Source organism: Aplidium turbinatum, chromosome 7, assembly GCF_918807975.1.
Source record: "Aplidium turbinatum chromosome 7, kaAplTurb1.1, whole genome shotgun sequence".
In the NCBI taxonomy this organism is placed as follows: domain Eukaryota; kingdom Metazoa; phylum Chordata; class Ascidiacea; order Aplousobranchia; family Polyclinidae; genus Aplidium; species Aplidium turbinatum.
In genome coordinates this window covers 24,693,502-24,718,760 of record NC_137478.1, presented here as the reverse complement: position 1 = coordinate 24,718,760, position 25,259 = coordinate 24,693,502, and the positions used below count along the sequence as shown (strand labels likewise).

The 25,259-nt window shown below is 37.2% G+C and overlaps 2 protein-coding genes across 3 annotated transcripts; one reads left to right on the top strand and one right to left on the bottom strand.

Annotated features, from left to right (window-relative positions):
• Window positions 1-668: 668 nt before the first annotated feature.
• Window positions 669-22,968, top strand: LOC145774156 (myocyte-specific enhancer factor 2A-like). Of its 2 annotated transcripts, XM_082585324.1 has the most exons (10): window positions 669-896; window positions 3,344-3,547; window positions 11,465-11,611; window positions 12,289-12,487; window positions 14,870-14,926; window positions 15,751-15,932; window positions 18,181-18,274; window positions 18,685-18,796; window positions 19,586-19,711; window positions 20,980-22,968. In XM_082585324.1, the coding sequence occupies exons 1-10, from the start codon at window positions 843-845 to the stop codon at window positions 21,098-21,100; spliced, it is 1,296 nt and encodes a 431-aa protein (XP_082441450.1). In that variant the 5' UTR covers window positions 669-842; the 3' UTR covers window positions 21,101-22,968. The 2 variants fall into 2 exon arrangements, with proteins under 2 accessions (XP_082441450.1, XP_082441451.1); XM_082585325.1 differs by lacking the exon at window positions 14,870-14,926.
• On the bottom strand, window positions 5,970-6,629 carry LOC145774433 (protein FAM200C-like). Its single transcript, XM_082585683.1, has one exon. The coding sequence runs from the start codon at window positions 6,627-6,629 to the stop codon at window positions 5,970-5,972; it is 660 nt and encodes a 219-aa protein (XP_082441809.1).
• Window positions 22,969-25,259: the final 2,291 nt, after the last annotated feature.

Sequence of the window (25,259 nt, the reverse complement as noted above, 5' to 3'; positions counted from 1 at the left end):
TACTTCCACAACGCACGCTTAGAACTGAAAAACGAGATTTCAAAACATGTTTGATGCTAAGTCAACTGTCGGTACTAGAACTGCTGAGTTGAAGAACTTTTTCTGTTTGCCTTTGTAACTGACAAAGGAAGGAAAGTGCGAGACTTATTGCTGTAATGGCTGTCATTTGCTGTGGATAGCCCATAGCGTTTCGGTATAATGTGTGTGTTATTTGATGATAGAGAATGTTGTGACCTGTAGTGGCTAGTGGCGAATAGGTTTGGTTATCTCCAAATGTGCAAGATTCCAGAAAGCAAATCAGCCGTATAGGATCACACACGTACCTTTACTTGAAGTATCCCAGTCTGGAATACAATGAGCAGCTGAACTAACGAGACTGTTTGACAAGGCAGGGATGATTTTTATTGCGTTTGAAAACGTCGCATCAAGTATCACAAAGGCGCCGCGTTTACGAAAACCCATCAGCACTGCAGACAGAAAAAAATCGATATCGTAAAAGCGTATAGCAAGTGCAAGTGACTGATGAAGCACTATGACTATATTTTCTAACACACACAATTTTTATCATTAAATGTTGTGCCTTTATATTTTTTAACATGGCTGTTTAAGATAGTTTATTCAAGTGTCATCCAGTCACGATTTAAACTTATTTTTACAGGGTTACCGCTTTAGACTAAATCTCACAACTGTTTTTCTACTATCAATACTAGCATCTAATGGTCGTGCGCTACTAAGTATGCTAATAAGCCATTAATTTCAATTGAAAACACACAAGCCAACAAGCAGAATCTACAAGCAAATTTCTGAAGCTTTCCCTCGACACTATCAGAAGAGTAACAGCTATGGGGCGAAAAAAGATTCAAATCACAAGGATTGGGGACGAACGGAATCGACAGGTAGGGCTTGCATTTGCATGATATATCTTTTGCGTTCCATGATATATATAGTTGATACTTGTTATAATGTTGGACAACACTCTATTGCCGCTCACAAAGATAGAGCTTTATTTATGATTGTTTTCTAGTAAAGTCTTTCCTTGATTATTTTATGTGCAAATAATTTGACTAACAAAAATGTGCAAATAATTTGGCTTTTAAATTTTATTTATATTTTGGCTATACATCTCATTGAATAAGCAAATGTTGTTGCGGGTTTTGTTATTTAATTATTTCTTTCCCCATGCTAAAAAGAATTAAAAGCGTTTTTTTGTGGTTTCGACCTTGAGTTTTGGTGAGCATGAGCAATGCAATAAACGTATTGCATATATTCATTAAAAACATTCACTGAGTCTTTTTTTTAGCTTTCGTTAAAATAATAGCCTGTGGGATTACGAGACACATTGTATACACGTGCTCGAATTCCACGTGCTAGTGTTAACAAAAGTGTGGTGAGCTTGCAATCTATTTATATCACTGGTTGTGACCTAAAATAGGCCGCCGGTGAGAACGTAGCCCGAGCTGCTCGCCATGTTTCATGAGAGATTCCAGCCAGCTGAAAAGTTAGCTTGTGTTTGCTCGCCAACCGAATTTCATCTCGTCGTTTTTTTGTTGCGTTAATCGATGTTTTATTGACGTTAAACTAACAAAGATTCTCGTTTTTGTCCTGTCGATCAATATTCTTCCATTGTGTGATACTGATAACCATTGTTTGCTTAGTGATGGTGAAGGAAGTACTAATTATGCCATTGAAGCCGGCTAATAAAGTCCGTTCTTGTTACATTAATCCAACGTTTTCAGACGTTGAGTCAATGCAAAAGAAATGACATTCTAGTCAGCCACAGACATAAAATTTTGTGATCGATTTTGCAGCGCAGTTCAAACAAAAAATACACTTCTTGTTATGGACACCAACCACGACTAGCAAACATTGTCCTTTTCCATCGTTTCGACGCGATGTAAAAAGGACAACATTTGCTTGCTGAGATTTCCCAATGTGCGTTCTAAGTCAATTTACCACTTTTTATGATTTAAAGAAAATTTTAAACTAGGGGTTCCTGATCAGGTACTGTCTTGAAATATTGCACTTTGAACTGTAACAGTAGTTAAATCAGCAAAGTGGCAGAGTTAACCCACGAGCAAGTTTTCCGTTTCCCGCCTTTAGCAAGTTTCTGCAGAGCAAAGCCATGGTGGTTTATATTCATAGCGTCGGGTTTGGATCGTTTTTGGTTTGGCTCTCATTCGCAGCCGTTCCAACATGGGTAACCCTGTGTTGGCCGCACCTGACAAGAATCATCAATGCACACAAGCCTCTACACGTGGACAATGTGACGATCCAGGTCGTGGAGAAGCCATAGTGGTTATGGCAAGCGTTGCGGCAGTTTCGCTTGATCAATGATCAGCTGCCCATAAAACAGCAAAGAACAAATATGAATTTCTAAACACATTCACTAATTTTTTTTCTTGTTTGCATGTTTTGCACGGCGACTTTGACAGCATGCAACGTCAAATCAATGTCAAATGTCCTCCGCAATTTAAGTTTATGCCCAATCAACTTTTACATGTAGCTATTGAAGCAATGTAAAAAAGAATTGATTTGCTGGCTAGATACAACGGCAACTTTTTTTTCTGTAGCTTCCCCAAATGCGTTTTTGCTACGTCAGCAATATTGTGACGACGTATCACAGTGAATTATTAATGACCAGCTGCTGTTTCATGACATTTTCTGACCATACGTTTGAATGAGCACCGTTTACAAACCTTTTTTGTGCCTTTAAAAAGTTTACTTAGTTTTCTGTTGATAAACTTACTCAGTAAATGATATATAGATATTTTTTTTTCATGAAATCACTTTGCGGACTTTGTAAAAGAGTTAACATACCTGACAAAGACAAGCCGTTACTTTTATATTAGTATTTTTTTTTTTCAAAATTGTTGGTGTGTTAGGCCAACCTCTGATGAGAAGAAACTTATTCTTAGGAACAAAATGGTTGGAACGCCTGGTTAATCTAATCAAAACTTAAAGAGCCCAAAATGTAGAAAAGTTTATATTAAATAGATATATAATGGAATTTAAAAGAATGTAGAATGTAAAATGTATAAAATTGTTTTTTTTGATAAACTTCATCTGTAAATGAAAACAGCTGAGTTTTGAAACTTTTATTAACGAAAAGCGATTTAATCTCTGTACTTTGGACTTTATTCCCATAATTGTTGTTTGTGTATCAATCAAGGTGTTGCAATTTTGATTTTTTTTTCTGTTCACATGCGCACGGTAGTTAATTTATATAATATTTACGATGTAGAATTTAACAAGTCTAACATTCCGTACAATAATATCTTTTTCGCTGTTTCAAATTTTGCTATTTTTGTTTAAAAACCTCCAAATCTTTTTGTGTTATATTCAGGTTACCTTTACAAAGAGAAAATTTGGCCTGATGAAGAAAGCATACGAGTTGTCGGTGCTGTGCGATTGCGAAATAGCCCTCATCATATTCAACAGCTCGAACAAGCTCTTTCAGTACGCCAGCACCGATATGGACAAAGTTCTGTTGAAATACACCGAGTACAATGAACCCCACGAAAGCCGCACAAATTCGGATATTATTGAGGTAAGTCTCAAGAATCGCTCCATTTTTGTATCATGCTTTTTCTTCATCAACTCAGCATGGTTTGTATACGGGTTTTGTACTCGGTAGTTGAAGATTTAGATTAAGTGGACGGGAAGAAAGCCAATCGTCGTATCCACCTTCAGGCAGCCATTGAGTATCCTTCCAAAGACACAATCGCATTCTCTTGAGCGGTGTGGAATCGGTGCCCTTACGAACGTTGCACCAGCTCTTAGTCATGCAGCCGACATATATACAGAATACAGTATAGTATGGGTGAATGAAGCAGACGCTATATCTTTCAACCTTTGTTTCTGTGCAAAAGTCCATGAACTGAGATGAAACCGAACAACCTAAAAGCAAATAAAGCCAGTCAAGCTCGGTAACTGGTTTATTTTATTTAAAAAAAACTTTTACTATATCGTGAATGTGGATTCTTCAAAATCTTTTAAATTAACAACATTTCAGACAGCCGATCAGTGATTTTTAACGTTAATTTAACGTTAGAGGTAGTTTTGTGAAAAATAAATGATATCAACTCCATTTATCGCATTGCAACAACGTTGACTTTGACGAGAGAGCGAAAGGCACAGGCACTGCAATACTATGATTTTGTATCAGAGAATTACACAAACTCTCAAAATAGGGCAACAATGCTTTTCCCGCCATGAATGAACCACTGCAAAACACCTAAAATGGCATTATGTTGATTTTGTCGTTATCAACAGTTTTGTCTTTGCGGTTTCATTCAAGGAAACAATCTGTGGACCGAAACCTTTCTAGAAAATTAACAATGGATGTTAGAAACGGATGAAACTATTAGAACTTTTTTTTTTTCGTTTGACTGTTGTTGCCAAATCTTCTCGCCCTGGGCAGCGATGTTGCTGCATTTGCATGCTCACTGATTGACAGCTAAGAATACATTTATTGAACAATGGTCCCTCATCCATCAACCTTTTTATAAGCTATTGTTTCAGTTGGCGAACTTATCAAAATAGTTTCATGCAGATTGCAGATAGAAACACATTACAGCGGCGAATTTTGAAAAGATTTGACGTTTGTTTTAAAGTTTAAAAGTTTGAATGCTAATTTTAATAGCACTGCTTTGGTAGAGAGTTCACTTTCCCAGACGGAAAAACTGGTCCTTTTTACATTGATACAACGTCTGCAGACGTCTTCGATCGGCTCTTCATAGATAAACAAGTAAAAAAAACTTTCGGACATTTTCAACACATCGCTGTTTCTTCATACGTAATAATGATTACATTTGCGTATATGAAAAGAATTCAAGCTAGTTAAAATATTGTTCACTCCCATAATAGTTATACAACTAGTATTTGAATGTTATATAACGTTTTGTTTTCAGCGTGATCATATAATTTGCAAAATAATGCTGTGACCTTTTCTGTGTCAGTAACCCCAGACAGCAAAATTCGTCTGCAGACGTTGAATCAATGTGAAATTAACGGATTTTGCTGTATGGAACATTATCTGCATAGCGAGAATTCTTGAATGCGTAATGATCCTTTTTGTTACATTACTTCTGCCTTTTCAATTCTAGTTCACACTTTAACATTGCGTTTGGCAGAGATGAAACACTTTACCCCAAGTAGGAAGATAGAAACTTGATTTTAAGTTTTTCTTTTAACAAAATAAAACAAACGACACACAGAAGTAAATCGTGCTTGTTCCGTTGATTTATGTTTGGCGATAAATTTAATGTATAGATTCTTAATCATTCTTAAATTCTTGATAAATTAGATTAAGAACTTGGATTGTTGTGCAAATACCAGCATTTGGTGAACGCGAAATAGCAGTACCATCAGTATAGACCAGTGGTTCCCAAACTTTTTTACTCCGTGGCCTAAATTTTGATTCAAAAAAAGTTCGTGGCCCACCCAAAATATTTTATACACTTGTAGCCTATATGGGCGAGCACTATAGGCTCTAGCAATTTTCTAAGTGGCGACGCTGTGCCTGATTTGACTGGCCCGAGGATCGAAGCCCAGACCTCTAGCACAGATAGCGATGTTTCTTACCACTACGCTAATCGGCCAAGTTCTACTACCTAATTACTGTACTATATGACATGTAACACAAAAACAAACAAAATGGCTTTTTGCAATTTATTTTTTAATGGGAAGAGTGCTCTTGCGCTTTAGCAACAAGCTTAGAAATTCTTGGCTCAGTTGTCGAAAGAGCACAGCGAATGTCATGTTCAACTTCAAGGCGGTTGCGTTGCTTGGACTTCATACATACTAGCGCTGAAAAGGCAGATTCACATAACCATGTAGAAGTGAAAGGCAATAACTGTTTAAGTACAGTTTTGCTTATTTCTGGATATGATGATGCCATGCTTAGCCAAAATTCCGTAGTGGCAAAGTTTCGAATAGATCTCGGCAACTGGAGTCGTTTTTCAATTCAATCAATTGGTCTTGCAATTCATCTTCCACATTTTCAGGGGAAAGTCGAAACGGTTTTTATGATCAGATTCCATGTCTTCACAAAGTTTTCTGAATAGACGAGTGTGCAAAGCGCTGCTCTTCACAAAATTTACTATTTTAATAGTAACGTTAAGCACATCTTGGAGACCATTTGGTAAAGTTTTAGAAGCCAGAGCTTCCCGGTGAATGAAGCAATGAGTAAACATAACGCCAGTAGCCTTTCTTTGCACAAGTGCCTTAAATCCACTTTTGGAACCAAGCATCGCAGGTGCACCGTCAGTGCACACGCCACACAGATTGTCCCAGGATATTCCGTTTTCATTAAAAAAATGGTTGACTTTTTCCATTACATCTGATGCTTTTGTGCTGGTGTTCAAAGCACAGCAGAAGAGTAATTCTTCCTTTACAGAGGTGTCAACTGCATAGCGAACGAAAACCATAAGTTGAGAAACTGAAGATACATCGACAGACTCATCCAGCTGGATGGCGAATAGACCAAAAGCAGATTTATTTATTTCAGTTATTACTTGTTCCTTAATGTCTTCTGACATTGCTGCAACTCGTCTCTTTACTGTGTTATTGGATAAAGGAATAGCTTTGAGACTTTTCTTATGTTTATCACCCAGGACAATTCTCGTCATGGCCAGTGCAGACGGTTTAACAACAGTTTCAGCGATATTATGAGCTTTTTTCTGCTTAGCTATAATTTGGCTAACAACGAAAGATGCTTCTGTAAGTTTCTGATCAGTTTGTTGAAAGTTTCCAGTTTTGTCAAGTCGTTGACAGCTAGATTCTAGTCGTTTAAAATACTCAATGCTTTTATTCTTCAACTCAGGATGATTTTTTTCCAGGTGATTTCTCAATTTACTCGGTCTCAATGACTCATTGCTTAAGACGCGGTAGCATACTACGCGCTGTCCCTTTTCGACTCCATGATCATTTAACGAAGTAAATCCAAATTTAACGTAACTATCATCATACTTTCTTTTGTTTGCCATTGAATAATTTAGTATTTAGTAATTTAGTTTAGCATGTCTCGATTTGCAAATTTTTATTCAATCTCTTCTTCGCTCTGCACCTCACAACTATCAGTCCACGACATAAAGAACGCTTGTTTTTAAGTACGATTTCTGGCACATGCAAGCTTAAAAACTCATTGTTACGTAACAATTCCTCCCCTTGGCAGACAGTTTTAAGAATGGCAGTTAAAATTTTTCGGTAAAAAATCTAGCATTGTTAACAATACAGGAACAGTATAAGTTCAATTACAAATAACTCTGTGGCTGACTGAAACCGTCTTCGTGGCCCACTAGTGGGCCATGGCCCACAGTTTGGGAACCACTGGTATAGACAAAAAGAACAAGGGCAGAAAATGTCACATTTTTAAACTCATTAGTTTGCATTTAGTGATTCAAACATGGCCCGAACAGTTTTTACTTAAATACCAAATACAAACTTGGCATTTCTCTTCCAAGCAACAAGCAATCATTCCCAATAACAGTTTGACAAATGTACTCGTTAAAATGTACTTTCAAAGGAAAGATTGCTCCGGTTTAAAATTTTACTTTTCAATCAAACTTTGATGCCAAAGTCCAATTTTGCGTTTTTATTTTTGATCTGTTGTCCATTGTCATCTGGCAACGAAGCTGGATGTTTACAATCAATCAATTCATTGACGTAAGTGGAAAAAAGTTTGAAGATTTTGAGCAAAGAATCACTACATCACAAGTTTTTTTTTCTGTTTTTATAACAAGTCATGAAACGATCGATTAAGTATTTGTTTTGTTTAGTTGTTTGACGTAGGCGACGCTGTTAATAGCACTGCATCGCATCCGGCTATTTCTAAGTTGCATTATTATTACGTTAAATTACGTTTACTTGGGTCTCTTTTTCTTGGTGCTAAATTCCAATTTTTAACACCGGAATTTCTTTCGGATTTCATTTTTGAAGACCCTAGACTTTTTCTAGACGTCATCTTTTCTGACGTCACTACAATCTGTCGCCTGACGTCATTAATGCAGCGGTTACGTTCCAAAGATCTATAATTATACGAGACATATCAAAAAATAAATGAATTTACGAAATCAAAAATGTGTAATTCATATCCGAAAGATTTATTTCTTAATAAGGGGCCACAAAAGTGTTTGCTCATGTGACCAGTTCTTACTTTAGAGTTTGATGTTATTTTTAGCCTTGGCTGCCATTGTAGCGATTTGAGGTCTTTATTTACCATGAGAAGGAAAGTACGCTTTTTGGGAGAAATTGTTTTCATTCATAAAATCGTGTCTTGCTCTTCAGCTACCAGCAGTCTGTATCGGATAGAAATAGTCCCACATTCGTCTTAGAAATTCTGTTTCCTTAGCAAGCAAATACTGCGGATGATAGTGAATACCATTATTAGTTTACGCTTTACATTGGGCTGTCCTTGTAGTGATGCAGGCCGAAGATTGTCATGGAAAACTAGTTTTATTTTGAGAATTGGTGCACAAATTAAAGAAAATAAATAGCCCCGATTTCGTTTGAGATGGTTTGTTCGCAGCAGGTTGCATTGTATTGTGGAAATGTGGAATGCACCAGGGATGTGAAAATCGAATTAAACTAAAATAACATATATAATAAATTTTATTATCGTATTTAGATTTTTCTTTATTTTTAAACATATGCTTTGGTTTCTAACGTATTCTCACCCAGTTACGATTAATGGAGTCTTAGACAGCAAATCAGTCACTTTTTGCATTGATTCAACGTCTGCAGACGTGTTTTAAAGTAAAAATTCTGGAATTCATCCAATTGTCCACACTGATCTCAACACAAATTACAGTCTTCATCACCGTATGTGTGAGTTGTGACTTGTATCATCGTTTTGTTGTTCGGCTTTCACTCGTGCGTTGCGTATTCAAGCAAACCCAGATCACTCAGATGCACCGTTGTATATGTAAAAGCACGAAATTTTCAACGCTTTTTCTATAGATATTTGTTTTTATTGCGACCTGTGTGAAAGGTTTGTTTTTCCGTCAAGGTTAAGCAATATTTCGTGTCTATCGTGCGGTGCTTTGAAAGTATACCTCGGCGTTTTTTTAGCTGGTTGGAAATAGCTTATCACTCAGAAAAGAACACTGGCTTGCGTGGTCTTTACAATGCCAGTAGCAACAGAAAGCTTAGCAAAATGACGTTTGCGTTTTCTGCAACAGCTCGCTGTTACTTGTTAATTAACAGTGTAGTTCTTACCACCCGAGGGAGTCCTTATTGATACATGAAGGGAGCATTTTGATCGTAGGTTGTTAAACATGAACAACTGTTCCCATTATAACATAACAAATTGCAAACACTAATTTCTAATCATTGCTTTTGTGGTGTGTGTTGGAACTTCTGTTGTTATCGTACCTATGGTTGAGCGCCCATTTATCTTGACGCTTTACTTGCACATTATTAACTTGCCAGAACATTGCGTTCTCAAAATCGATTGCACTTATGTAATCCTTTATGTAAGACGCAATATGGAAATTGCAGCTTCCCAGTTGTTGCAGTCAGTTGCTGGAATTGTTTACCAGTTTCTGTAAAGGAAGCTGAAAATTTAAATGAATTCAAAATTTCGCTTAAAAAATTATATTTTGCTGAACACATGCCAGCTCATTGGTAAAGATTATCTTGCAAAGTTTGCTATTTGAGGCTACAGGGTGGGTGGGGTTTAGGTAAGTAAAGTTGGCCTTAAAAGGGAAAAAATACCTCCTGCGTTTCGCTAATAATTTAATCATTTTTTGCGAGAAAACTGACAAAAGATTGATTGCGAACCAAAAACTCGACTTTTTTTCTTACTGCTATTGGGTAGAATTGTTCTTTCAAATTCGTACTTGAGTGAAGGAAAGTCCCTTTCGTTTTGTTGAGTCTTTTTTCTTGCTGTTGTTTTAACATCTTGATTCTTGGGGTATTGTCCCGATGACAGAAATATCGGCTCTTATCGTGTGCTGACGTCATATGTGTACGTTTCGCATCGGGTACGTGCTCTCAGGTTTCAAACGTCACTGCTTTCTACAAAGATAAGATATTTTCGTTGAATCAACTTCTAAAGGTGTTAAAAAACACGAAAAACCAACAACTTTGAGCCTGTGATACATTGGTTTCGCTCATTTCATTATCCAACCCATCTCGTTTTGCATCTAGCGTTTCTGACACTTCAATGGTTTTGTGTAAGTTAAGTGTGTGACGTGAGGTAGCTATATTTATGCGATGCTTTCTTTTTTGGTAGTTCTTGGGCGAACTATTTTTAAATTTTCGCACACGTGCGAAAATCCATTTCATTGTTTATGATTTTCCGCAAGGTTTCTCTTTAGTGGGATTTTGTTTTGGTAATTTGTTGCTTATATTCGCTTCTATGCGTCTTGCCGTGCAAAATTTGTTATAAAAGTAATCTTTAGCCGTCTAACCCTAGGATAAGCTTGAAAAGGATGAAGACATTTCTGAGATACTTCATTGGTTCGAATTTGAAACCATCCGTTTTTGAACATCAACTAGCCGTTTGATGTTCATTTAACGGTAACAGTAAATTAATTGAGAACGGTAACTCAGGGTACCGTATTCGATATTTGGCTGGAATTAGTCATTTGTTCAAACTCCAAATTGCTAGTCAGTCAGTGGAATTTTTTTACCCTATTTTTGACATACACCACACAACCCGCCATCCATTTCCTTTGTGCGTGTCGAATCCTACTTTGTCGTGTTGCAAACGTTTAATTTTACCTTACGGGACGTTGAAACAAATTAGACAAGAGTTGCAGCCTACGCACGTGATTGCAGCATCCGTTGACAGGCAACGACTTGAAGCATATCACATCACAAATTGAGTGTTTTCAGTCACATGCTTGCTTCCCTACTTTTGATGCAAATGTAATTTGCCAAACCGTAAAGTCTGGTTCAGGTACGTTGGCGTCTCAGAACACGAAAGGCGAACATCATGGCCAGTTTACCTGAAACAAAACTTCGCAAAGATGACCGATGATAGTTTTTTACGATGTTAATATATCAACGTTGTAATAACTTCACGCAGTGCCTTGTTCGTACCAGCACCACCTTTTTGAATGAACACTTTTCACATACATGTATTTGTTTTTCATTTTAATTGGGTACTGTCCATGTACCTATAGCTTATCTTAAATACTTTCATCTGATTGAACGTTGATGTACTTTTAGCTTGACTAACTCTGTGGCAGTGCTTAAAGAGAGACCAGTAGGCCTACGTCATTTCAAAAATCGTAAGCTCCAAGCAACTCGTGGCTACTGCAACATGGTTGCACCGAGTGGCCAAACTTGTTTCACAAACCACTGACAGGTCTAGCGGTTAAACAAGCGTCATAGCTACCTCACATATATGTAATCTTCAATCGCATGGCGTAGGCCTGGATACGACAAAAAGGTAGTTGAACAATTGAACATCTTTGTAAGTGATCAATGTTTTTTCTAATGATAATATTCTTCGTAGATGCTCAATAAGAAAGACAACAAAAGCCTCGATAGTCCTGACATTGACCATCAACCTCAGCTACCAACCCCTGGAACCACAGAACGTTACCAGCGCATTGATTTGGAATTTAATGCCATGATGACTGGACTTCGACCGCCACAGCAGGTAGGTTGGCATTTTGCTTTGTATACTGCAAACCAGAGGTCTGTAACATACGGCCTACGGTATTCATTTATGTGACCGGCTTTCTACAATTAAAAAACAACTAAATACAGTAGGTTTTTTTGCCTTAATCGCAGGAATTTTTTTGTTTTTAGCGCAAGGCTACCTGGTATTTCGGCTTTATATTACTTACCACTGCAGTTAAATTTGGACTAGTCTACTTAGTTATGGCAACTCAAATTATACAATGTTATTGGAACCCGATTAAGTATATTTATCCCACTGAATCAATTCTGCTAAGTTCATAATGACTTCAGCGATGACAAGCGAAAAAAAAAGATTAAGTTTAAAAAAACACCAGTTGACAGTGGTGCAAAAAAAATTCACCAGGAAGGTGTATGCAGTTTTTGTGATTTTCAAAACGGCTCGATCAAAACATAACAATTTTTCAATGTTTCCTAAATTCTACATTTTGTACTGCTTTCCCAAAGCAACAAAAGCTCTAATATCATTATGAGTCAGCAAAAAGTAAAAAACAAAATCTTAGAAAATTTCTGTCAGACAGCAGTAGAAGCGCTGGCCAAAATTTGCAAAATGCGACAAATCAGGCCGTACCTCCAGGTAGCCATGCCTGATAAAAACAATTATTTTGTAACTGATCAAATCGTTTCTTGTTCCAGAGAACAGATTTCCCGATGCCCGTTACAGTTCCTGTGACTGGAGTGCCGGACATTTATCATCATCCTTCGTATCTTCCTCCCTCTCTACATCCGGAGCAAATAAATGATCCTAATCTTCTTTATCCCCCCAGTAGAAGAAGTCCTCATCCTATAAGTCCTCTAGCAAGCGGAGGACACAGCCCAAGCCGCTCTCCTTCAGGTAAATTTTATTTGTTTAATTTTTTAGAATTTTACTTCTTCGGACGTTTATTTACTTTTTGAATAGCCTAACGTTAAAAGTTGGTGTGTTTTGAGTCTTTCAAATCACACATAACACCCGTTTAAGTATGATATTACGACAAATCTTCTATCACTGAAGAATTCACTCACTTTGTATTATCTTCTGTAGCAGAACCCTGTTTGTTTAGAAGTTTGCTTCAGCCGATGCCGCTTGTACGAATAACGTCTTTCCTACAATTGCTACAACTCAATGCTCTAAATTTTTTTCACTTTTTATTGTTTTAACAACATCACAACATGTTTTGCGGTAACTGTGATAGCTGTTCTGCCAACTAAGTGAAGGAGGTAGGCTTAGCCTCAGCAGTTACAGCAACTATATATGTTTTACATATTTCAAACTAACTCTGTTCTATCTTTAATACATTGGTAATGTGCAAGCTAATGCGGATGTATATTTCTAACCTTGTTATATTTCCTAACCCTAACACGCGTTTTCAATGTGTTAATGTATCATCCACGTGGGATAACTAATAATAACCTTTCTTCTACCTAAAAAGCAACACGTTTCAGGGTTCCAGACAGCAAACAACCGTTTTTTTTACATTGTTTTTACATCTGCAAAACGATTGATTTGTTGTCTAGGGTGTTACCTTTCATGGTGTCATTATCACAAAATGTTTTCTGCAACCAGTGTTGCCAGATCACTTTTGCACGCTTAAGCAAACTACTTTAAAAAGAAAACATGTCAAAAATATTTTTTCTTGATATGGTGTTTCAAGAATGAATTTAGGGTTAGCTCTAAATTTTTACACCCTCACTGCCACATGTAGTGGCCGTGCTGTTAAAGTTGCCAAAGCCGTTTGTGAAAATTTTACAACGTTTAATTTTGATTTTAAGTTGAATTTCAACTTGGTCTGAACTTGAATCAACGTCCTTGTCCTGTGACGCTGATGTCCTGTGACGCTGATCAATACCGCACAGTGACGTAACACCGAGTGGGTTAGTTGAGAACATTTTCGATTAGAGCAGTCAAGAGTTTTGTTTTTAGTCGTATTCCGGATAGCAAATTAACCGTTTTTTTTTTACATTGATGTCGTCTGCAGACGTTGCATTGCATCAATGTGAAAGACGGTTGATTTGCTGTCTGGGTTATTTCTGAAGTGATTTTTTTTATGTCTTTGTGTGTGATATTATAGAAAAAAGAGTTTCAGTCTTGGAGTCAAAGAATGTTTTATAGTTGAATGACAACGTTCCTGTTGCCCTCATCTCGGACAGCAAATCAGTCGTTTTTATGTTGATGCAATGTGTGCAGCAAACGTTGAATTTTTGAAAAAAATACTTATTTGCTGAGAGGGCACTGTATTCTCACCGGGGTGGTTTGAGAAGAAAGTGCTGCTCGTTTCACTTTCATCCTTCAGCCTGCCTCATTAGGATCACTCAAACGCTGCAGCTGATCTTACGGTAGTTAGGTCTAACTCAAGGGTGGGCAATCTGCGTATCAGGTATCCAAACAACTAGACACATGTTGTTAGATTTCAATGAGATAATTAGCATTAGTTCTTTTTAATCTTTCCCCTTCATCACAAAGTACAACCCAGCCAGAATTTAAATCATTTTTACATTGACTCGACATTTCCCGATGTTAAATGTTGCATCAATGTGAAAAAACGACGTATTTCCTGACTGGCAACAAAGTAGGATATGACTTCATCAAACGAAACCAAATGTTCGGAGCTGTGGAAGACAACTCAGAGCATGCTTGCATGGTTTCATTCTATGTTATGTATGTAAATTGCAGGCAATGAACCCCGCTCCGACCTTTCGAGCTTTTCTTGATAATTCAGCTTATACAAGACTTCAGGGTGGTGATTTTCCATTAATAGTCTTCAAACAGCCACCGCACCGCACTTACAATCACTATGCCATTGTTTCAGCTGCAGAAGCAGTGGTATACAGTATTGTATGTATGCAAGTAGGGAGAAAATTTAGATTAAGATAGGTCGGTGTTTCTTCCAGTTCACAAATCCTCAGTTAATTTACATTTGAGAATGAGAACAGCTGCATTATGAGAACAACAGCACTTATACCAGACCTAGGCGAACTGCTAAATGATTGGCAGCAAATTAGCGCGATTTCAAGTGTAATTTTTGCACTTCATTTGTGTAGTGCGCACTACTGCTGATTTTTTTGTTGTCTTTGAAACCGTGATACAAATTACTATTTTTGATGCCCACCCCTTTCCTTTATTAATAAAAAAAATATTAACCTGTTGCTTGATAAGTTTGCCCACCCCTGTTCAAATTGCACCAGGGTGTTGATTGGAAGGATGCATGGCGACTAATACAGATTAATACCAATGCAGGACAAATGTACAGCCCTGAGGTCTCTATGATGTCAGACGCGGGTTCTTCTCCTGGCGGTAAGCGCACAGCGTGTTGATGCTAATGCTAATGCCGTCAGGTGTGTTTGTCGTTGGGCCGAGAAATGTGATTATTTTTCGGAGGGAGGAGAGACTGCATGATTGTCTGTGAGATCAGAAGTAGCCTACCTTCCTCTCCCTTCCAAACTTTACGAATCAGAGCTTTCTTGATTTTTCCGCACGATTTTGTTTGAATTTGAACTGTTTGTCGTTGAACCTCATCTATTTCTTGTATTATACCATCGCTGATCGATTTGCCTGGTTTTGACCCAACTTTCTGTTGCATGACATGTCCACATTCTCAACATCGTACAGCGTGTATATATCATGTTCGATATACAAAAGTAATTAATTATTTTTTTCAAAAGAACGTGGCAAGTTAAAATTAACGTAACTCTGAAAATCATTAATTTCTACTCTCTAGTGCAGGGTTGCCAGGTCCTCGGTTTCCTCGCACAATTAGGCTACTTTTGTTTTTGAGTCGCTGAAAAATTTTGGCTGTCGTGTTTTTTTTCGTTTGGTTTCGTTTTATTTTCATCAAACTTGTTTCGACTTTGACTATATTTTGTACAAATTTATCATATTTTGGGGTACGATTGGTCTTGTTTTATCACTTGTGATGATTTGGTTACTTTTCAGTAGCTATTGGGCTAGACATTTTAAAAACATCTGGCAACCTTGCTCAAGTGGAACATACTGCTTAATTTTGTTCTGTTTTTCTCGTGAACGCGTATTTGTTTGTCGGTTAATTGCTTACATTGTTTGTAGTCTAAGTTGTTTGTATTACCTTTGTTAATTGATAGTAATTAATTGTTTATTTTTAGGTAATGGGTACTCTGGAGGATCACAAAGGGGCACCTCACCTTCCATGCATATGCAGGACCGCACCTCACCCATGCCCCCTAAGCAAACCATCCAGCACAATCCCCCATCGCCCGGTCGAGGTGGGGGCCGTCCTGGACTTCATGTCGTCATCCCTCCCACCCATCCAAGCGTAGCTGGACTGGTAAGATTACTTTTTGCGTTTTTTTTTTTGACACTGAATGGAAATGATTTGAATTGGAATTTATTTAACAGCTACAGTCGATTCTACATGGAACGGCAAAGTTTGACGACAAATTAACTGTATGATCTGTATGTTATTGTATCAATGGATTTGCATCTTTTTCTTTCGAAAATTTTTTAATTAATGCCATTAGGCAGTGGTTCTCAAACTTTTTTTTGTTGCGACGCCTCTGAAAAAAATTTTTGGACTTGCGACGCACCAGCAAATAAAAGTAAATGAAGAAATTTATGGTTAAACTTTTGTTTATTGATACAACAACAAAAAGCAATGCATATTATTTAATGTGACGTGTGGGCTTGTTTGTTTTCACAAAGTTTATTGAATCTTGGGAGAATTTTTGAAATTGCCACCCGCATTTCTCTTTCACTGTATATTCGTGATCGATATTTGGTTTTATCACCGCCAAGACAGAAACTTTTGCTTCACATAAAAACGACGTAGCGAATGGGATAATAATTTGCAGTGCTTTCTTTCACCAAACCTGGATAATCGTCATTCATTGAATTCAAAAATTTGCCGGATTTCCTACTACGAAAGGATCACGAATCCATTCGTAGTTTGAAAATTTTTTCAGGAAGTATTTTGCAAATTACGACTCGAACTTGAACAAATGTAAATAAACATGCTCCGCAAATTTGAAGGAAAAAAACGCACTTACAGCTTCAACTCTTCACTGTTTTCAAACTGAAATAACACCAAGACAAATGATTCAGAGTTTCCAATTTTTTTTTTGAAGGATAAACATCCAATACTACGTCGGGGTATCAGCAGTGGCAAATTTTTTAGTTAATTGTGGTGTAATCCGCTAAGTGCATGGGACGCATGTGTCCCAGCGGTCCTCAAAGGGTTAACCTCATTTTTATAATCTTAAACTGAGTTCAGCCAAGAAACGGAACTATTCTGCGACGCCCTTGGAAAAGTGAAACGACGCATCAGGGCGTCGCGACGCACAGTTTGAGAACTACTGCCATTAGGAATGCACAAATGTTGAAAGGAATAATTACTGTGTTCAAAATTATCCTGTGTTACCCTAGTTGTGCTTTTAGTGCTTTGGCAAATATTAAAAAGCCCCTCGCAGTAAAATTTGACCTTTTTTTAAATAGAATATATTATTAATCAAATGGAATAACACTGCACTTTTATGACTATAAAGCACAATTGAGCGACGCTATTATCGTCAAACAATTGCTTGGCTCTTAACTTGACGCCGATGCATAGGTATCGTAACTCCAGCGTGTACAATTGTTTCTTACTCATTACTTCAACAGCACTGGATTTAAACGACAACCGATAGCACACCGACCACGTTCCAAAAGGATACATTGTAGAATCTGCTAGAAATTTACTTGATACGCATTACAGTAATGAGTCATTATTATGATATTATCTAACATTTTGAACTAATCTTGAAGATCATATGCAAATTTAGGTTAAAAGTTCGGTAAAAATATTCAAGGTGTGATGCGAGTTCAAACCTCCAGTACTCCAAGAGATTTTTATTCAGTGACTTCTTTCAGTGATTTCTAAAAAAAGCCGTCGAATTTTCTGGAAACCAATTTTAGCACCAATTGAGCAAACTGCGATTACGCAAATTGTGGCGCGGTTGCTTCTGGGCAAAAGTTTAGTCATAAAATGCGACAAAGTATAATCAAACTAAAAAGTTGTGAAATTAACCGCTCGGCATAAGAACTTTTGCTCACGCTCACCACAATAAATCATTGGAAGACCAATTCGAGGGATAATGAAAGTTGAAAAACTAATATCTACGATAGGTCACTACTGTGGCTTTAGTAGTGATAGTTTGAGTAAAGCCTTCTGTATTGTTTGCGAATGTGAGCTTAGATTTTTTGGATTTACGTGTAGGAGTTGAAATAAAGAGGAGGATTTTGGCACAAATTAGGATTAGAATGACATATTTTTTCGTAATTGACAAAACGTCCTTTCAACGTGTATTTTGCTTAAAAGTAAAAAAATTGTGATTTAAAATAAAAAATCCATCTCTCTTTGCAAAAATGTGGATTTTCTCACCAGAAAGTCAGTTAAAACATTTTGATACAGCAAACACAGTAACAAGTTGTTATTTTTGCTAATTACCAAACCTTAGCTAGAAAAAAAAGATAAAAGCATTTTTACCGGCCAATTAGGCTTGAGACCCACTTGGACTCATAAATCTCGTATATCTTTCCAGCAAGAGGGAGGTGATGCACAACTCTCAACTCCGGTAGTCAGCATGGCCACTCCTAGCATCATGTACCAAGGCCATCCCTCATCTTATAATCCAGGTGTGTTGCAACGCACAGTTTGCGTCTGATATCGTTGAAACAACGTTGTGTAGTGTCATAGAATTAGTCTATCCCCAGATATCTGACTTTGGTTGGTTGTTGTTTATTTGTTATTGTCTTTTTACCGTGTTTACTTTTTGACGAAGTCAATCGTTTTGACTGAAGAAACGTTGAAAATGGCCAGTAATTGCTTGAACTGCCAATTGGTAAGCAATTCTTGCTCAAAATATAGTTGATGCAAAATCGCATACGTGATATACAGTTTTCAGCAAAAAAGCAAAAGTATCGAGTCTTTTTCTTTCAAACGCAGTAAAACTATCCTGCAGCAATCTCCACGCTGTTTTGCCAATGAGTAGGCAACTACAGTACAACAAATAAGCAATAGAGTTTTTGAAAACAATTCCATTTAGGTGACTATCATCCTTCCGGAGCTGATCTCGCAGGATTTAGTTCGCCAGCCGCATTATCACAATGGAGTCATCAGCAATCCCTCGGCCAATCGTTACAACTTCCTCAATCAAGGTAAAGTTAAACCGCAAGTCGGCATATAATCACATGTCTGTTTTTCTGGGAATGGAGTATGTGACGCTGTTTTATGTTATTTTTTTCATTGACGTGAAGTGCGACGAACTTCATAAGTAATTTCAACTTAATGTAATTAAAAATAAAGAGCCCAAAATGAAGACACATCCCAGCCAGCAAATCAGTGCGTTTTTGCATTACATACTTTAAATTGGGTTTTGTGGATGTGCTAACTACAGACATATAGCCTGCTACATGATTTACTATTCAGGCATGTTTTTAAACTTTCCAAGGTTTTGCCACCTTTTCCCATTCATTAACGTGCTGGTAGGCCTATATCGACTATTGTAGTCAGTAGTATCTATTTTGTCCCGGACGCGATAACTGATAGGTAAGGCGGACTCTACCGTCACCGCTAGTAAAACTTTGGCCTTGTTAACAACTAGTAACAAGTATCTTGTACTCACTTCATAGACTAGGTGATACTTCTCCTAACCGTATCTTGTACTCACTTCATAGACTAGGTGATACTTCTCCTAACCGTATCTTGTACTCACTTCATAGACTAGGTGATACTTCTCCTAACCGTATCTTGTACTCACTTCATAGACTAGGTGACACTTCTCCTAACCGTATCTTGTACTCACTTCATAGACTAGGTGATACTTCTCCTAACCATATCTTGTACTCACTTCATAGACTAGGTGATACTTCTCCTAACCGTATCTTGTACTCACTTCATAGACTAGGTGACACTTCTCCTAACCGTATCTTGTACTCACTTCATAGACTAGGTGACACTTCTCCTAACCAAGGAAGTCCTCATCATGGCGCTGTTCCAATGATCATCAAGAGAGAGCCTTCCTCTCCGGAGAAGATGTCGGATCAAGCCTCAGCACAACGGTCTTCCGATAGGTGAGTACACTGGATGAGCTCTTGAGCAATTTGGGTTTCTCCTCAGGACTTGCGCTGAGAGCGTTTTTGAATCGTAATCAACTGCCAGGTTTTGAAGGAGTCCTCCTCATTGACCGAACACAATTCGTTTAACCCGCTGGAGAGCGGGCTTACCTCCAAGAGTACAGTGGTCAGCAGCAGTTACCGAGGAAGTTTACACCCACCTAGTCCTCCATAACACTGGTCCACACAATTTTCTAAGCCGGAGATGTTTCATCGATTTTGAGATATATTTGGCCTGCTGAATCTGAAAATGATGATGTTTTTATCGAATTGGATTTAGTTTTTGAGATTTTCAAATTTTAGGTTCAAAAATGATAAAAATAACCATTTTACATAATGTTTTTTTGACGGAATGTACAAACTCAAAAGATCATTTATACGATTTTACTTCATTCCTGCACTACTACTTCCAAACCACGAAAAGTTATCTTAGGATATTATCATCTATGCGGTTATCCGGTATTTGTAAAATTGAAACATGAATATCTTAAAAAGTAGAGCCAATTCGAAAAAAACTAATTCCTTATTCGGATTTTGCGCGCCCCAAAATCGTTGAAACATCTCCGACAAGAATTTTTTTCTTCGTTTTGTTAGGCTGTGTAGTGTGTAGTGCGTAGTGTCGCGACGGATGCACATGAGTCAGGGTTTAACTGGCGGAGGTGGTCAGAAAAGTACAAGCTACAAGATGCGATATAGCAGTAAAAGCATATAAACGAAATGATAAAATATTAAAACCTTGAAATGTGGAAAATGTATGCATTTTAAAGGACGATTAATTCAAAAGTCTGAACTAAGATAGCAGCACTCACCAGTGTTGGCTTTGTGAACCTGATGAAAGAATGTGTTCGCTTGTTTCGTGCGTTAATATTGTGAGTCTGCAAACGTATCGCTCGTTTCCTTTGATATAGTTTAAGACCTTAAAATGTCACTTCTGTGCGTTTGACCTCCAAGAAAGTGTGATAACTTGTGTGAGCTTGGGTTCTGCATTCACTCACGATCGATCAGAGTCAGTTTGAAAAACGTATCCTAAAAATATAACTCTGAAGAACATTGTAAAACGACTTATCTTTCGAGTAAAGTAACGTTAACAAGTTACAAAAATTCGTGCTGAAAATAGTTGATTGCAAGTGTATCCACTATTCTAACCTATTCCAACCGCATAACAATGTCACCCACGTTGAACGCTTGTAGACCAACATCCATTCTGACCAGCTCTCTCTCAACAGATCACCGATGGAAGTTATATACGATATGGAAGAGCGAAACATCAATGGGGAAAGATTGTCCAACAAGAGACCGCGGATAGACCCTGGTCCAAGCACGTCGTCAACCGGATGGACCACTTGACCATTACTTGCTTTGTCTGATGTGACGTCTTCACCTGTCCGCGAAGTCAACTGGAACGGACGCCAGGCCATGACTGCGCCAGAGATGATGACGTCACCGTCGATGACGTCATTTCTATCGCCGCACGCAAAATGATCATTGAATGTTGATGTCGTTTGGACCTGTGCCATTGCAATGTTAAACGAAATGGTCTTGTTCGCGTTCTCAGGGCAACGGGCGTCAAACTGCCACCTCAGCGCGCAAAGTTTGCCTCTTTTTACATCGTTTTAACATCGCCAGACGCTTTGATCATTGTTCCTTGTTGAAATCATCATGTTTGCGGTAATTCTACTTTTCGTGACGTTGAATCGATGAAATGTACCTGATCGTGTATGCTCCGATGAGATGGTTCCCAGACAACGCATCGACTGCAGACGTTTGAAAACAAACCCATTCAGATTTACGTGTGATAGATATCGTTGGGTAAATATGACTTGGAATACCTTACTTTCTTTGTAAGCGATTTGCTTTTGCGGGTTGAATTCAAAACTGCTTACAAAAATACAACCAATGTTTTCTTTTAGTAGAGACAGTTTATTATCAACTATTAGAATCACAGCCAATCGCCAATGTTTTGTTCATAGCAATCTGTTTTAGTAGCAAATTCTATATCACATTATTACAAACGATTAATGAGATTATTTTCCACAATAAACTCTCTATGTTAGGTCATTTTAATCAATTTGTACATAGTTTTTGTCGTTCTTAACAACAGTGAATTGTTTTCTGAACTTTGATTCTTTTATCGCGTTTTATGTATATAGTTACAACGTTATTTTTGCGTTTAAACAATGCAGCACGTGTGTGTATTTCGGGTATCGAGAAAAAAGTTGTGGTTTCAATCCAAAGTTCAAGGCTTGTAAAAGCCGTCTCCAACTGTTTTAGTATCAAATTCCATACAACTTTTTCGTTAACAATAACGAAATGTGAATGTTCGTAATGAAAACAGCATGGTCGTTTATTCCCAAATCTTAAAAATTCCAGATGTTGAATTATTGTAGAAGTTTCAGGTATATTACTACAGTTTTAAGACGAGCTTTTATGTAGCCTTGAAAAGATTAAGAGTTATTTTAAACGCAATCAAATTTTCCACTGATTTGAAGCCTAATATTGCATATTCATATCAGAAGCTAGCATGGTTCTTCGAAAGTTTTTTTACTGCAAGCAAAATTTTTACGAAAAGTGTTTGATTTTTTTTTGCTTTCTATTTCCACTTTGCATTCGTTTTGTCTACACAGCAAAAAGCAAGTTAGTCTCAAACAAATTATTATTTCCACTTTTGCTTGCATGCAGAAGATTTATTGTTTATTTACCCAAGAGATGGACGGTTGTTCCACCTCTAGTTTTTTGTCAACTGTTTTATTTTTACGCCAGTATGGCAAGGCGAAAAAAGGCAGTTTGAAAAGTGAAAGTTGTTCATTTATGTCTCAGCGAAAGTGGATGAAAGAATGTTTCACCATTTGTAACACGGGTCGTATTTCTATCATAAATAAAAGTATTTTCTGTTAAGATGTGATAACGGTTGATAAAAAACGTTGTCACATCATTTGCCAATCTGAAGCGCTGCAATTTATTTCCATAGAAATTGTATGTCAATGACCCTGTGGATCAATTTGAAACAATGGATCATTGCTTTGTTTTGCATTTATCCAAGCATAAAAATTATTTTCAATTGTTATGTGATGCATGTTACTAATGCATAGCCGTCTCAAGATGTCTCACAACAGTCAAAGAAATGTTATTTTTTGTGGCTTCTATAACTGCGCACGTATTTTTTATGTTTGTTTTCTATTTGAGTTGCAAATCGTAATAAACGACCTATCAGTCAAGTGTGTCATTTCTTTTTTAACCGTATGACTGCGAAGTCAAAGAAGTATGCCCTGCCATTTTTTTATGACAAACAATAAAATGACGTGTCCGGTACAAAAACGAAAAAAAAGCACGCCCCAATGAAAACGTCATTACGAAAGCAATCTACGTTGACAACAACCATCTGAAAAAACTCGTGCTACGTAGGCTACTCTAGCCAAATCATACCTATAAGGCTATAACTAGGCTATTATAGTAACCTAACCAATTTATTTATAAACAGCCCAATTTGATTTACCACTTTTGTCAAAAAAATCAATGGTTTATTTGACAGGAACAATACATGGTCGAAATATGCAAGTTGTATAGATTATAGGCTACAGTGAAACTGATAAAAAATTTTACGAATGAGAGCTTAAAAAGTTGTGGTATTGTTATCAGCGAATGCAGAGGTGATGCTGCATTGTCTCTGCAACATTCCGTAACAATTATTGTAACCAACATGTAGGCCCAGGCGATTACTACTGGATAAAAGATAGTTACACGCACCATAGTTGACAGGCATAGCCTACAATATAGGAACGAAACAACACATTTTAACAGCAATCAAACGTTTAGAAAACCTTGCTTTTAACATGTTTCCAGTACAATACAACGACCGTAATTGTCGCTTCATCATCGAATAGCAAGTCGTCAAATTCTTATTAAGCTACTCCAAAATATTTCAGAGAGGTCTCAAAGCAGATGCGTTTTTCATTAAAATATAGGCTATGATCGGATTAAAGTCAAGTTTCAACATCTTGTATACAGATCGCCATGGACGCAAGGAAACATTAGTTCAGTTCGAACATAAGAAAAGTCGCAGACGCTACAGGCCTATATATGTTTTCATGGTTTTGCCTCCGTGTTCCATGGTTTGGCATATATTATTTTTCGTTGTGATGATCAGAAATAAAAACTAACCAACTGAACTCTTGGTTTTTCTTCAACAAAGTGGAAAAGAAACTTTTCCCTTTACTAGTGTTGCCAGATGCTCTCCAGATTACCAGCTAAGGTTGCCAGATTGGGCGTTTTTACGCCGAATTGGGCTAATTTTGATTTCTCCAGGCGCCAAAAATTGGCTTTGGGCGCGCTTTTTTGGCTTGCGCCCAATTGGGATACTTTTTGTTTAAATATAATATAACTTTTGATGTAAAAATTGTATCATGTTTAATATTTCTAACTAATTCGTAATTATTTCATTGAGGAGCAGCGTTTATGGAGGCCTCGGTCAAGCAGGGTTACCAATTTGGTATAAAGATGCCAATTTTCAAAAATGTGCATGTTTAGGCTTTGATATCTGGCAATCTTGGCAACTTAAGTGATCCAGGTTTTCATGAAAATGCAGTGGACATCAGTTCAGTTTGTTTTTTTATTTCTGACCATCACAACGAAAAACAATATATGTCAAACATAGCAGGGAACTAGAAAAAGGTACAAGCGACAAAACACGGACGCTATAACGTGCATGATGCCAAAGCAGAACAGTCAGTTATGGCATTGTCGCAACACTTTAATAAAGTTTTTACGACTGTAGAGAAATGAGAAAAAAAGGCTAGTGAATTTTTTTTAACAATTTATATGAGTAAAAAAAAAAACAAGACTAAAAAATAGTTTCTACGTTGATCGACCTTGGTGGGTTATCAAAGGTGTTGATGGTCTTAAGGGGAACACTCTTGATGCGTTAGCTCATCACGAAAAGCAATTAAACCATTTTTTGTGTTTAGGTACCGGTACTTGCAGGGATGGAAGTCGATAGTGAAAAAGTAAAGAATATTCCGATATTCAATAGTGCCAAAAAAAGCAAAGAATTAACCGATTTCGATACTAGAAAAAAAAGTAAAGAATAAAGAATGTAGCAATCAATAGTGTAAAAAAAAATTGTTCCAACACTCTTTCTGAATGCTTAAGGCAGTAACAAATTGAAAAAAATTCAAAGAAGTGAAAAATACTTCCCACTCAAAGGACTAGAAGTAAGGAAACATAGTTTCAAATGCAGTCATGCAATAATAATCCTTCCGAGAAGAGTCACAAACACAGTTTAAATCAATCAACCAAGGTTTCCCCGCAAAAAAAATTCGCTCTTCCTTTCAATAGAATTTCAAAGTCTGCCTAATAAAATTGTGGAGTTCGGTTAATATTTTACGTTGTTTATTTGTAAACTTTACAGAAAAGTACCGAATATCGGATTCAACGCACAAAAAAGTAAGGAATAGCAGCTGATCGATACTTATTTGAAAAAGAAAAGAAAACACGGATTCGATAGTGACAA

Coding starts and splice junctions, on each gene's coding strand:
- LOC145774156 (XM_082585324.1), top strand. CDS start 843: ATGGGGCGAAAAAAGATTCAAATCACAAGGATTGGGGACGAACGGAAT. Junction 3,548..11,464: donor CAAATTCGGATATTATTGAG/GTAAGTCTCAAG, acceptor TATTCTTCGTAG/ATGCTCAATAAGAAAGACAA. Junction 19,712..20,979: donor GCACAACGGTCTTCCGATAG/GTGAGTACACTG, acceptor CTCTCTCAACAG/ATCACCGATGGAAGTTATAT.
- LOC145774433 (XM_082585683.1), bottom strand. CDS start 6,629: ATGACGAGAATTGTCCTGGGTGATAAACATAAGAAAAGTCTCAAAGCT.